Here is a 15,344-nt window from a genome sequence, read left to right as displayed (position 1 = left end):
AAAAGAACGGCAACAAAAAGCCCTCTGACAAGAGATGTTGGACCATCAGTCCGCATCTGCCAACTTAACATAGAAGGCATAAGCCAATCTAAGTCTGATTGTTTATCTAAGATTATTAATAACTTGGACATTGACGTAGTATTGCTACAGGAGACTCACACTGCAGATACAATACAACTTACTCGCAGGGGGCACCTCGCTGGGTACAATCTGGTAGCAGCTACGTACCACGCTAAATATGGTACGGCAACATACGTACACCACTCTATTGCACAGTCCACAACGGTTATATCAAATGGCACGGACCACGAGAACATTGCCACGACTGTTATTGAGATAGGCGAAATAAAGATATGTAATATTTACAAACCACCAAAAAGTCGGTGGCCAAAGCCCGCCCTACCAGAGCTGCAACACCCTTCTGCATATATGGGCGACTTTAACAGTCATCATACCGCCTGGGGATATAGAGAGATTGATGAAAACGGCAGGGATATCATGGAGTGGGTAGACAAAACTAATGTTTATTTGGTCTAGAGCTCCTGGTCGTGACCGTGTTTCGTGTACCCGTAGCCGAATCTCCGTTGCCGTGTTACTCGGCAACGGAGATCCGCTCCGTTTGCTCCGTGTGATTCGGCTACGTGTAATTAAGATACGTAGCTACGTGTACACGGAGATACGTATCTTATTTATACGTAGATCGGATCCAGTCGTGACCGTGACGTTTAGTGTAGATTTTATGCGTGTCACTAAGACCCCCGAATGTAATGCAAGGGGCGAGTTTTTAATTTCAGTTTCCATATTTGTGCATTTTAAATAAAGTTTTAAGAGTGATCAAAAATAATAAGATGCAAATATTATCATCATCATCATCATCATATCGGCCGAAAGACGTCCACTGCTGGACATAGGCCTCCCCCAAAGATTGCCACAATGACCTGTCCTGCGCCACCCGCATCCAGCGGACTCCTGCGACCTTCACCAGGTCATCAGTCCACCTTGTTGGGGGCCTACCCACGCTTCGTCTTCCGGTACGCGGTCGCCACTCGAGAACCTTTCCACCCCAACGGCCATCGGTTCTACGTGCAAATATTATTTTGGAGGCAAAAATAATAGACCAGTACAAATTGTAAAAGATGTGTATCAAAAGAATTCGCGTATAATCAACGTATAAAAAAATAGGTAAAATTCTAATTTTCATTCACATGACACAGACTATAATTAATCAACTTTTTTTAAATAATCTAACATGTACAGTCAGCGTCTTATAGTTGGTAGTATCCGAAGTAGTCAAATAGTTTGTTATTTTTGCTTTCACTTAACTTCACAAACAATAGGAACACATGGTACTTAACAGGTAAATCCCAAAGCCTTGAAGGTATTTATTATCAATGGCCCGCAAACTATTGTTTGTTATCTTTATCTGCACGTGCAACTATTTCTTAGTATTTTCACCGACGAAAGACGGTTGTCCAGCCAGTAATAATATTTATGAACAACGGTGTATATTATTATTTCACTTAAAATACTTTTAAATTGTTGAATTGGTCTACCTGTAGCATTTCTTACTAGGGATTAATATTAATTAGAGATATTAATATATTTATTTGGATGGACTTTCATATTCATCGACATCCCCAAGTAGGTACCTAGTACCTACCTGAGGTGCGATTTTTGATTCTCATCAGGTGGCTTATTTCGTACTAAATAGTCATCGGCTGCATACAAAACAAGGCACCGGTGAGATTCAAAAATCCCACCAATACCACCTCTGGTTTGTTTTGTACAAACTCATAATGTCTGGTTATCAGAGAACAGAATAATACCAATATGTAATTACTTAAAAAACATCTGGAATCAAATCAATGCAAAGACCACGAGTATAACACATAATGCGAAGGGTCCGTTCGACACTTACAAGCTCTCTTTCAACAACCGAGCGGAGCGGAGCCGAAGCCGAGATTCGCGGGAACGTAGCCGAATCCAGAAACGGATACGTATCTTTGACGTGACCGTGTAGTACGGGATCTTAGCACCGCCGGTGCTAAGGCTACGTAGCTACGGTTCCGCGTGTAACACGTATATCACAAGCCCTAATTTGGTCCACGACAACAAAACTAAAGGGTCCTTCAAATCTGCTCGTTGGGACAGAACCTACAATCCTGACCTCGTTTTCACCTCAAAGGATCAGAACAACCTTCCAATCCCAGCGAAGAAGTCAATCCTTCACGATTTTCCGAATAGCCAACATCGACCCATTCTGCTGGAAATTGGGTTAAAAATCCCTTTGGTCCAATCATACCCGGGCCCACGATGGAATTTTCACAAGGCTAACTGGAACCAATATGCAGCAAAGCTGGACGAGAGAATTAGATGGATAGAACCCGTAACCAAGAACTATGAGCGTTTCAAGAAGTTAGTTATCTCAACAGCCAAACAATGCATCCCTCGTGGGTATCGAAAACAATATATCCCATGCTGGAACGGTAAGTCTGAGAGACTGTGGAAGGAATTTCAGGGAACGGGCGACAGAGACACGGGTCATCAACTGGTAAGAGCTCTGGACGAAGCTCGCAGAGAGAAATGGGAGCGGACAGTTGGAGAGATGAACTTCACGCACTCGAGCCGCAAAGCATGGCACCTGCTGAGGAGACTAACAGCTGACCGGACACCCTCCTCGTCTCATCCGAAAGTTGGCCCGAATGATATTGGAAACCGGATAATAGAGCTCTCTAAAGCACCGAGCCACAAGCACCACACCCGTGAAATACGCAAGATGCTAAAACTTGAAAAGTCCCAGGCTATCCCGGATGACAAGTACAGCAGCCCAATAACCGTCTCCGAGATCAAAACCGCTATTGCAAACATCAATGTTAACAAGGCTTGCGGAGAAGATGGCGTTTTCCCCGAATTCCTAAAACACTGTGGTGAGCGGACGCAGCGGTGGCTGGCGGCTTTCTACACAAATATAATACAACTTGGAAAAATACCACCCAAGATGAAGACATCTAAAATTATTGCCCTTCTCAAGCCAGAAAAGCCCTGCGACAGGCCGGACAGCTATCGCCCAATTGCCCTTCTTAGCGTTACCTACAAACTTCTGGAACGCCTGATCTACAATCGCATAGCAGAGACTATTCTTTCAAGAATCCCCCAAGAACAAGCCGGATTCAGGCCAAAACGAAACTGTTGTGACCAAGTCCTTGCCCTCACAACACATATCGAGGCCGGTTTTCAGTCAGGCACGAAGTCTTCCGCAGTTTTTATTGATCTGACGGCTGCATACGACACCGTGTGGCGTCAGGGCCTTCTTTATAAGCTTCTGAAAGCTATTCCATGCCTTAGAATATTCAGGCTAATAGAAGACGCTCTCACAAATAGACCATTCCAAGTCCATCTGGGCCAACAGTCGAGTAAAACAAGGATTCTCAATAACGGTTTGCCTCAAGGATCCGTGCTCGCTCCCCTGCTCTTTAACCTTTATATTCATGACTTACCTGCCACAACATCGCGAAAGTTTGGCTATGCTGACGACCTGGCACTAGTAACTCAGACCAAGCAACTAGAAACAGCCGAAGCCATCTTGGAACGAGACCTGAAGGTAATGGATGAATACTTTCGGCGTTGGCGTTTGTGTCCCAATTCCAGCAAGACAGAGGTCTGTTGCTTTCATTTATCCAACCGGGAAGCGAAAAAACAACTAGAAGTTAGGTTCCGAGGCACAGTCTTGCGTCATAACTTCTGCCCGAAATACCTCGGCGTAACCCTGGATAGGAGTCTAACATATAAGAATCACCTTGATAAGTTGTCTAGCAAGCTCAAAACTAGGAATAACATCATCCAAAAACTCACGAGGACGTCGTGGGGCGCCAGCGCTGCCTGTCTAAAGACCAGTGCCATGGCCCTCGTCTACTCTGCGGCAGAATACTGTGCACCAGTATGGATGAACAGCGCACACGTGGCCAGAGTTGACGTCGAGCTTAACCACACGATGAGGACTATTTCCGGCTGCATCATGCCAACGCCCACCTACTGGCTGCCAGTCCTAAGTAACATTGCGCCACCTGGAATTCGAAGACAAGAATGCCTATCACGGGAGCTTACCAAAATGTCAGGAAACACATTGCTGCCCATCCATGAAGACCTGGACAACATCAGAAGTAACCTACTCAAGTTCCGGAACCCACCAGCTAAAACCTTTCATACACAGAACCCGATATGGAATGAGCGACAAGCGTGGGAAAGAGAATGGAATTCACAGCAGCACAATGTAGATAACACCATCTTTGAGTTCACCACAGAGAGACCCAAGGGGTTTAACGAAAGCCGACAAGTATGGTGTGCTTTGAACCGCCTTAGAACCGGGGTTGGCAACTGTGCGTACCTCTGGCACAAGTGGGGCTGGAGCGAGTCGCCGGCGTGCGAGTGTGGAGATCCAAAGCAGACCATTAATCACATGGTATTTGAGTGCCCTGTTACCAGATACAATGGACCAGCTGAGGATTTTAAAAACCTGACACAAACTGCGTGTTTGTACCTGCAGACTTCTAAATTTTAAGTTTAAATTTAAATAATATTATGTGTGTATTGTATCGCCATACGATTAATAATAATTAATAATCAGACAATAATCAACTATTTGTCATTATGGTCAATGTTACCCCATGCAAGTGATCAAAGACACCCCACATAGTAAATAATTAGTAATAAATGCCTAGTTTGACTTTATGATACAACACTCAATACAATGGTATAGCTAAACACATGTCTGGCAAGCTAATGTTCACTGTGAACCTTTTACTTTAATACCCACTACGTTAGTTTAGAAGTTATTTAAACATGAAAAATAGCAACAAACTATGCTCATATTTTGACACGTTATCCGCACTGCCCACGACCATACTTACTTGTTCACTGCGTCAGAGCACCATATAACTATAAAGGTTGGTTTAGGGTTATCATATGTCTAGATTTCGATAAATTTATTTTATTAATACATTACCGACTACTCATAACATATTAGTTCCTTATTTTTTGATAAAATAAATATAATATGCTCGTGACAGATCAGGTTTTGTTCGTAATCCAAAAAAGTCAACCCTAGCACTTTTCCCTATTCACCCCCTTCCCGACCCCATTCACCCCAACGTTAGGGTGAGCGACAATTACTAAATAAAACGACATATTTTCAAAGACAACCCGGATTTCACACCGCTGGAAGATTTTTTGTGTAAAAAATTATCATGGCACATATAAAAAAACTGCTATCGACGTTCAAAAGTCGGTTTTGGCCCTATTCACCACAAATTAAGTTAGTTCATACCCGTTCCGACCCCATGAACCCAAAATCTTCAGAAAATGATGTACTAAGTAGCCCAAAGTACAGCGCCATCCTAGGTGAATTGGGTAACTAATTTATGCAAACTACTTAAGTCGCAATAGATGTCATTTCATTTAGTATTTTGGAGGTAACTAGTAAAGATAATTTAGTTTTACAATTGTGCGAAAATAGATTCTCATTTGGCCGGATTTTTTAACCGAATTCCAAAATTCAAAAGGTTATAAATGTATAGTTTTTTTTAAATATCACTCCTGGTCCAATTTAATATCCCACAAATATTAACGGCAAACTGATAATGACTTAAGTATTTTTTAAATAAATTTGTGACAAATGTGGGTAGTTTAGTAATTAGGCGCCGACTGATTGTGGGTAGGTTATATTTTCGCTCTCTGCTAATAAATCTTGTATGGAACGGACGTGTTTTCTTTGGTGCCTCTTCATCAGCGCTGATCTTCGGCTGGGAGCATACCTTACAAAATTGAATGCCGAAAAAAAAGTTTATCAGCAAAAATTACTAAAGTCTAAATTCATGTTATTGGGTACAAAAAAACAAGTACAGAGGATGTCTGAAAGTAATTTTGAAGTGCGCATCAACGGTAATGTCCTGGAACGTGTTGAAGAGACTAGAAACCTGGGGCTTCTTATGGACGAGGAACTAAGGTTTGAAAAACATGTGCTCTGTGCGGTCCGAAATTGCTTTTATAGACTTAAGCTACTTTATAGAATAAGATACTTCCTTAGTATTGAGCTTAGGGTGAGGTTATGCGATGCACTTGTTCTTTCACAGTTTGATTACTGCGATACAGTATATGGGCCACGCCTTCTGTCGCGTACTCAGAGATTAATACAAAGAGTGCAAAACGCCTGTGCGCGTTACTGTTTTGATATCCCTCCACGAGCGCATGTAACGCCATATTTAAATAAGAACTCCATTCTAAAAATGTCCACGCGGCAAAAGATCCATTTAGCGTCGCTTATGTTCGGCATTGTTCACCATCAGATACCTTCGTACCTTTACGATAAGCTGACATGGGCGCACAACTCCAGATCCTCAGAGGTTAGGACGTCTAGGTACCTGCAACTTGTCTGTCCTCGTCATCACTCAGCGGCCTTTCGTGGTTGTTTCCAGTACGCTGGTATGAAGATCTGGAATGACTTGCCTCCACCAATCCGTTCGCTGAAGTCGTTAACTGGTTTCAAGTCAAACTGTCGTGCGCACTTTTTACAAATTCAAACGGAAACTTTCACGTAGCATGTCTTTCACTTACACATTTATACATTCTCACTCACTTATACATTTTCACTATACGAGTACCTACCTACTTTGTTTTCTGTGGCAAAAATTTAAATTTTGAACTGCGGTTCACTAACACAGTTGGTATTGTTGTCCTACCGTCAAAATATTTTATAAATTCTTCTGTTTTTTTTTTTTTTTTTTTGTAACGGCTGTTGTGTTTTTTATTTTTTATAATTTGATTTTGTATGTTTATTTTAATTATTCTTTTGTTTTTTTTTTCTTAATTGTTTTTATGTGTCGTTGGCGTACGTGCCGCCACTAAACCTAGGTCCTCACAGAAAACCAGCGCTGCGGGTTGCCGTGGCACCATGCTGAGTGAGGGTCCTATTTAGCGTCCATTGTATGTTTTGTTTGCATGCCTTCTTCTTTTTGTGTGTACCATGTTGTGACGTTAAATAAATGAATTCTATTCTATTCTATTCTATTCTACTTACTTGAAAATAAAGTCATAACCGTTTTCATACTTATGCATTGAAATAGATATCACGCACGAAAGTAAGAACGACAAGGCCTCCTGGTGGCTGAGCCGGGAATCGAACCCGCCATCTCTCTCGCTATACCCTAATCCTCTAAGTGTCACTTGCACCGACGAATATGGAGGGTTAACCTGAGGGTTAACCCACCATTTTACATGGAATTTGACAGTTGACAGCCCACTAACCCTGAGTTAAGTGGTTGGTGCAAAAGGGCCTTAAAGATTCATATACGAGGTGGTCAAAATGTGCCTATCAGAGATAACATACACTAGAGAAATTTCGTCGGGTACCACACGGCGGGCGGGTGGCCTAGTGGTAATGACGTTAGCTGCGTAAGCTGAAGACCCGGGTTCGATTCCCGGCTCGGCCACCAGTGGGCCTTATCGTTTTTTCTTTCGTGTATGATATCTATTTCAATTTATGTATGTATGTGAACACTTTATTGTACATAAGACAAGTTAGGACATAAAAATACAGTATAGTTATGGTGTACAAAGGCGAACTTATACCTATAAGGGATCTCTTCCAACCTTTGAGTGAATTGAGAATTTATTATTTATATAAACTTGAAAATAACAAATCAAAAATTATTCAATAAAATAATTTTATTTCTTCCCTAGATGTATAGTTTCATACTTATGATTTTAATTTTAAAGTAATCCGTTTATATTATAGCAACCATGGGTGATTTTTGTGGACTTAAGTAGAAACGTTGACTTGTGGTTGACAGAAGTGTGATTAACATTTCTAAATGTTAATTTATTGTATCTAGTCTAACTACGAAGCAATACATTGACGTATAAATTGCGTCCATATACAGAGAGGTCATTCATAAAAACATCACTTTAGGTAAGTTATATATCTTTTATACAATTTGACAATCATTGACTACACATCCCAATTCACCCCTCTTCCGACCCTAATCACCCCCTTCGTAAACCTATTCACCCCCTTTACGACCCGTTTCCCCCCATTATTGATCCTATTCACCCCTCAGGCCGCGGATATTTGTTCATCCCGTAAAAGTTCCCTAACACAGTTGCATCGCTTTCTTCATGAAAACCATTATAAAAATGAAAATATGTCTTATGATTTTCTGTTAAACATAAACTTTAGAAGTGTAGGTATACACTACATTCAAAAGGATAATGAACAAATTCTTAGCAAAATTTCACACAAAAATGAAGTTAAAATGAGTAAAAAATCCAATAAATTTGAATGCCTACTTTGACAGACATTTTCATGTCTGTAAATATATTATTTACATAAATCATAAAATATATTATTTAAATATAATAGCATTATATACCCCGGAAACCCTATTCACCCCAAATTACGGTATTTATTAAATTGTCAATATGTAAAATGTCGGAAAGTACGGAACGGAACCCTACACTGACCGTGGTCCGATGCGCTCTTGGCCGGTTTTTCTTATATAAAATAATATAAAAATTCACCTCCCAATTTATAATAAGTTTTTTTGCAAAAAAATCATTTTTGGCACAGGCTTTACCTTAGCCGACTGTACCTTTCTTTCAAAAATCATCTATTGCTCTCCGAGATATCTCTAAATACCACTTACTCAATGGGGATACGACGTTTCATAACAGAGTTCCTCTGACCACCTTTCTGCTCCATCATCAGATCACCTCCATGATACCAGAATATTGCATTGTCACGTGATTTACACAAGTGTGCAAAATTTCAGCTCAATCGCAAATCGGAAAGCGGGTCAAATTTAGCTTCTACGTTTTGGCCCAAACTAAGATAAATACTAACAAGGCAAGTTGAATAAAAGCTTGTAAAAAGGCTTCTGATATCAGATTTGTAATAAGTTTACTTGTCATAGTTTATCAACAGATGAGACAGGACAGACATATGCACTGACAATACTTCGTGTTTCGTGAGATGTCAAATCACCTCATACAATTTACCGCTCTAAGGCAACTAAGGTAGGGTTTGTTATTGCACTTTAATTACATATTAATGATTTCTAGCCCGTAAGATATATATTTGCATGGATAGATATTTATGCGAGTGAGAGTGTAATTTAGATTTTTATCTATAAGGAATCAAATATTTTTAAGCTACCCGATCATACAGATATTTCTGCGGATAAGGACACTCCCCACATCTGCCGTCTAGCAATCGTAGCGTCGGGCCAACTGTATGGCTAAGCCGCGCCGACGCGGCGTCTTTTTCCATACAGTTGGCCCGACGCTACGCTCGCGAGACGCTAGAAAGAGAGACGATGTTTTTGCCGGTCACGGAGCATCACAAATTTTTGCCGGGAATATGTCGTCATATACTTATGGTCCCTTATAGAAAATTAGATATTTTTGCACGGCCGTTCATAGTCATATAATTATGCTGGTGACTGTTCCATGAATATTTGGTCTAGTCTAGTTGAGTGGAGAAGTACCATTCAAAACGAGCGTTAACTTTCTAAACAACAATATATTTAGGTACTTTATAATTATTATTGTTTTCAACTTACGGTTACGTGTTCGTGGTATGCACAGAGTAAATCTTTAATGAAATTGAGACATTTTTTTATATATACAATTAAATTTGAACTAGAACCACTAAACCTATACCCGCTCGCATTCCCCTTTTTTCTATTCTAAGTAAGAATCAGTTAATAAGTATCTGAATATATGTATGAATAAATTAAATTGTAATTGTTTACATACAACCTGTGAAGTTTGGTTGACAAAATTTGACGTAGGTGCTGTCATATATATTTTTAAAATGACGTACTGTTAATACCAGCGTAATGAAAATGTATTCCGATGAGTAAAAGAAAACATGAAACTTTTTTCAATTTAACCGAACTAGAATGAAATCATTTATACTCATTCGGTTGTGTTCGTTATTTTCTTTAATAATGTGATATATTTTTATTTATTTTTTATGCACAAGCCATGCACCTTTAAACTTTAAATGAGATTGGATCTCCACCTGACATTATTGATTTACCCTATTTATTTTGAGCACAGTTTTACACTGGTATGGTTTTTCGTGTACGTACACTATTTTCTGTCAAAATATTTGTCAAATTTAAACGTCAACGCGGAGCGACCGGCGACACGTCTGCCTCCGATGAGCCGCTCAGGGCGTCTAATCGAAAGGAGAATTCTGACAGCAATGGCGAATGTATGGAAATTTTACGATAGTTTAAATTTAAGGTAAAATTTCTTTGTTGCCTTTGAGAGGAAAAATATAAAAAACCTCAAAACTTCTAGTCCATTTATCTGGCTTTTAGAATCACTTAATGTTATAACTAAAGTATTGAATTTTTTTAACAAAGTTTACTAAACGGCGACATACGTTTTTCTCATTTTAGGTCAACTTTGTGTGGGTTTAGTTATTACACCGTTAATAATTGGAGATTGTGAATAGTCAAAAGTTGTAGACACACTCTTTAAGATAATAACTACATTTATTTTATTTCATTTAATTTAGAAATGTGAGCAGCATTTGTTAAACGCCGAATGCACTTTTCGAGGATTTCGTACGACCCCCTCTTAACATGAGAAATAAAATACATTTGCACCTGAGTGTAACACAAAACTTTTCCCCTCACTATAGCGAGGAAACTACAACGCAAAAAATGCGTTTATCACTGCTTCCAGTAGTTCCACAGGTGGTAAATCATCTTTATTACTAGATTGAACTACTTTTATCAATTTTAAAGTAGTTAATTTGACTTTATTCAAGGTCAAATTACTTTACCCACTAGTGGATATAATGCGTTTTTACCCGCTGGTATTAAAGGACAAAACACGTGTTTCCGAGCTAGTGAGGGGAAAAATATATTTCACTGTGTATTCACCAGAGAGTTATGATGAAGATATCGAAAAGACATTATTAAAGAGAACTAAACCAATTTTCGCATCTATCGAGTATGGGAAAGACGGAAATCATAAACATCTCAACTTATTATATAGAAGATGTCATAGATATCGTCACTACTTTAAAAATAACTTGTATCTTCGTCTGTCAATGAAAAGAAAATTGTAGTAAGTATGTATGGAATGCATATAGACTTACTGCGTTTTAACTTTGAGGAGCAGCGTGAGATACGAGATTTTTTCAGAGTAGTGACGATATGTGTTTACACGACTTAATTTAAGATACCCTGCGGTGAAACAGGCCAAGTGTAGAGATGTTGAAAATGTGGTAAATTATATAACGAAGGAGGAAAATTTTTGTATATTGATAAATGAATTGCCAGAGCCTTTGGAATATTATAAAAGAAAAGCAGAGGACAATGAAATGGTGAATGCTGTTATAAGGGCGGAGAAAATGTATTGCTCAGAAACATAGTGCTTAGTTAATATTTTGCTCAACGGGTGGACTGGACGAGATCCCTTACGACAGTGATTGTTTTGACATGCAGTAAGATTCGAATTCGATGACGTCACTACATCGCTGACAGCGTTTTCGGTGGCCAAAAAAAAATAACACACATTTTTAATCGAAAATACGTAGTCATCATCATCATCATCATTTCAGCCATTAATCGCCCACTTCTGAGCATAGGCCTCCCTTCGTGTACGCCACTAGTAGTTAGTCATCATATAGTTTTAATACCTAAAATCTATAAATATTGTTTTTTTATGTCAAGGACTACAGAAGACAATAATTTATTGTGCCAAATTCGATATGAGTCTAGTAGCCTATTGCGCAATAGCCCAGTAGGAGTGTCCATCTACAAGTGTGGGTTTAGGAGCTTGCGACAGGCGCATTCATACAATTCGCCCTGTATGTCCGATATCCTTCCCTACTATGTCTATGGGATTTCCCGATAAAAAAAAAACATTTACTTCAGACCTTGAGCCCATATTAAAATACAACAAATAACTCAAATTAAATTAAAATGTATATGATCAGCGTTTTAGGGTTCCGTAGGTACGAACCATTATAGGATGAGTCCAATGAACTCGGTAAAATCCACTGAGTTGCCTTGTACTTTATTCGCAGCTTGCCGCTTTCGGGTGTCAATTTTTATTTATTTATTTAAACTTTATTGCACAAATTTACAAAAAAAGAGTACAAATGGCGGACTTAACGCCTTGAGGCATTCTCTACCAGTCAACCATTGGGCTAAACAGAAAGCTTAGTTTGGTGCAGGATTTTAAAAATTAAATAAGAAAACACAAGTCAGTATTCATACTTATCGCAATAAACCTACTTATATACATATAATAAATACATATTCCGAATAAAATAAAATATATATTAAACACAAATATATATTATACATAAATATATATTATACATACATATATATAATAATTTCGTACCTAGTGTGAGACATAATACAAATACTTAGTCACGAGTTTGTGAGTTGTTTGATAGTTGTTTACGGGTTTTGTAAGTTGAAGTCAACAAAAACATAAAAAATGCCTCGTTAAGTGATATTAAATTGCAATAACACGAAAATTATGAACACTCGAGGGCCTGAGACCTGAGACATATTTAAAATCACATGCAAGTAACAACTTCAGTACAAAATCTGACACGCTCGGCCCCTATACAAATAGATGAACTTGTTTCTTCTATCTAAACCTAGTTCTGCGCTCGTGTGTCTATCTGTCCGTCTTTCACAGACTTTTTTTTCTTTGTTTCCAGGGGTAACAACAAAGTGGGTTGTTGGTACTTGAAGCCAGTGCTTGTGAGGTTACCAGACGGCACGGAAACGTACCAAACGCAGTTCCAGTGGCTGATGTGCTGTGATCTCAAAGGTAAATATATTTTTCTCAAACATGCAATGAAATATTGTCTTTACGTTCCTTAAAATGGGCTGGGAAGTATCGCTTTTTGGGCGCAACAACTCGAGAGGACTGTAAAGGGATTTCATATTATTTTTTAGGCCTAGGCCTGCAAAGTAACTTTTTTTTATAAAATATTGTCCTTTAGAGAATTTTTTTTAAATTTCATTGTATGTTTGAGAAAAGCACTATACATGCCTCGGCGTGAAAACGGATTGCCGGCCTCGTATCCCTATCCGGCCTCGCTTGCACGCTCGCTCGGCCGTATATACGCACTTGGCCGGAAATCCTCATTTTCCCGGCCTCTGATGTAATGTACTATTTCACCACACCAACTGGTAAAGGCTTACTTTGCCATTCGAAAACAGATAGCAAAATTGCATTTTATCCACGAGAGTGCAAAGTAATTTCATACAAATTTTAACTTGATGTCTTAAGCTAGCTGGTAGAATTTACCTATAATAAATGATGATTTTGAATCATAAATATTGAATAGATTGATGGATTTGATTTAGTTTGATATCTTATAGTCAGTATTTTGTTCGTGTTGGTGTGGTGAAAAACTTTGTGTTTCACTGTGTTACATTGTGGTAAAGTTTGTTCAACCTTCGTGCCTCGATACCCTCGCAAGTCGCAACGCTCAAGATTCCACTTCTCGAACCACTCGTTACGCTCGCGGTTCAATATTGGAATCTCGCTTGCTCGGGTATCAATATTGGCACGTGCGGCTAAACAACAACTTTGCCCCCTTGTAAAACATACATACAACATACAATCACGCCGGTATCCCATGAAGGGGTAGGCAGAGCACATGAAACTACTCAAGTTTCAGTGCCACTCTTGGAAAATAAGGGGTTGAAAGAAAACGAAACAATAGTATAGTATACAGAAACTAATTGGTTTGTTATAAAACACGATTTGACCTATGAGGGCGCTACTGATCATGGAAATCAAAATTCAATTTGCGTACTACATCCGATCTCTCTCGATTTATTTCCGTCATTTTTCGGGTTTAGTGCGTAAACTACCATAAAAATAGTTGTACGGACATAACAGATCCAATTTTCACATGTGTAAAACCGCTCTTAGGAGTTATAAACTGAAATAGATACCATACACTAAAGAAAAAGCGATCAAGCCCGCTGGTGGTGAAGCCGGGAATCGAACCCGGGTCTCCAGCTAACGCAGCTGACGTGATAAACCGCTACACCACCTCGACCGCCAAGGTACCCGTCGAAATTTCTCTAGTGTATGTTATCTCTGAAGGCTAGGCGCCTTTGACCAACTCTAAGGGCGAGCAATTTGTGCTTGCACCTCCTATATGAATCCTTATGAGTTTATAATTTATATATAGTGTTACTACTTAAGAAAACAAATCAAAAAATATTTAATAAAATAATTTGATTTGTTCCCTACATCGCTCTTAGGAGGTTAAGCCATACGCATATTTTCTCAATGCTAATATTTTGCTGTATCGTTTCAGGTAAAATTCCCCAGTTCGTGCTTGACGCCGCCTTCGCGACAGTCATGTTAGACTACATCGTCCACGTCAGGAAATTCGTCGCCGAAGCCAAAGCTAGAGGCATGTGCTAACTATAATATAATTTACAGCACATTTGGCGATACATTAACGCACGTGTGCGGAAAGGAGCGGTTTTCGAGTGTGTTTGTGCGGCGTAAAAATACAGCGTGTGTATTCCATACGGTCGAATATCTTAATGACGGTTAGTATTAGACCTGAGGACCCTAACTACATGTCTTTTTTTTAATAGATGAGATATTTTTGCAATGTATTATGTCCACATCAATTAGCGTACTACCTAAACGTCATTACGACATGACATGTCACGTCAAATTAATTGGATGGTGTACATTGCTGCTGGGCCAGATTTCAAAAATTAATTATTTTTAATTAATAACACCTTTTAACAAAATGATTATCCTATACGATTCGTATGATCAGATACTATAACTGGATAAATTATTCGCCCGTATGGAATCCACACGCTGTAGTGTACAAAAGTTGCTAAGGCACTGGTCCCACCAAAAGTAAGCTATGAGCTATACAAACGAACAAAGTATAGTCGCTCCCGTGTAAACAGAGATGCTATGATACCGCGAGCGAGTTATCGTCGCCAATTCCCAGTGGCCCATTTATTATCCCGGATTTGTAAGTTCACATTTTTGACACATTTGTTTTGAAATATGTTGCGATGTGGCTAAGACGTATCGTTTGCCAAATCTAACGATTAATTTCGAATTGGTTGAATCGATTAGGCCCTATGTACGGTCTAGGGATTGCAATCCGGTCCGGCGGATCCGGTAGTCCGGCCGGATCTGGTGCTTTTTTCATGCCACCGGATCCGGTGAAATTCGCCGGATCCGGTACCGGATCCGGTAATGTAACACGATATGTTAAAATAGTGCAAAAAAAAAATATTTTACGGCAACAT

At 39.2% G+C, this 15,344-nt stretch overlaps 1 protein-coding gene across 1 annotated transcript in view; it reads left to right on the top strand.

Annotated features, from left to right (window-relative positions):
* LOC125238665 (steroidogenic acute regulatory protein-like) overlaps window positions 1–14,877 on the top strand; it is a 53,146-nt gene extending 38,269 nt beyond the window's left edge. Inside the window, exons 12-13 of the mRNA XM_048146056.1 lie at window positions 12,752–12,864; window positions 14,375–14,877. Coding sequence (XP_048002013.1) covers window positions 12,752–12,864; window positions 14,375–14,484 — 223 coding nt within the window. The 3' untranslated portion in view covers window positions 14,485–14,877. The remainder of the gene's footprint in view (window positions 1–12,751; window positions 12,865–14,374) is intronic.
* The last annotated feature ends 467 nt before the right edge of the window (window positions 14,878–15,344 follow it).

Source organism: Leguminivora glycinivorella, chromosome 24 (genome assembly GCF_023078275.1).
Source record: "Leguminivora glycinivorella isolate SPB_JAAS2020 chromosome 24, LegGlyc_1.1, whole genome shotgun sequence".
NCBI classification, from domain to species: domain Eukaryota; kingdom Metazoa; phylum Arthropoda; class Insecta; order Lepidoptera; family Tortricidae; genus Leguminivora; species Leguminivora glycinivorella.
Note: the sequence above shows the minus strand (reverse complement) of the source record. Positions and strands in the feature narration are given on the sequence as shown.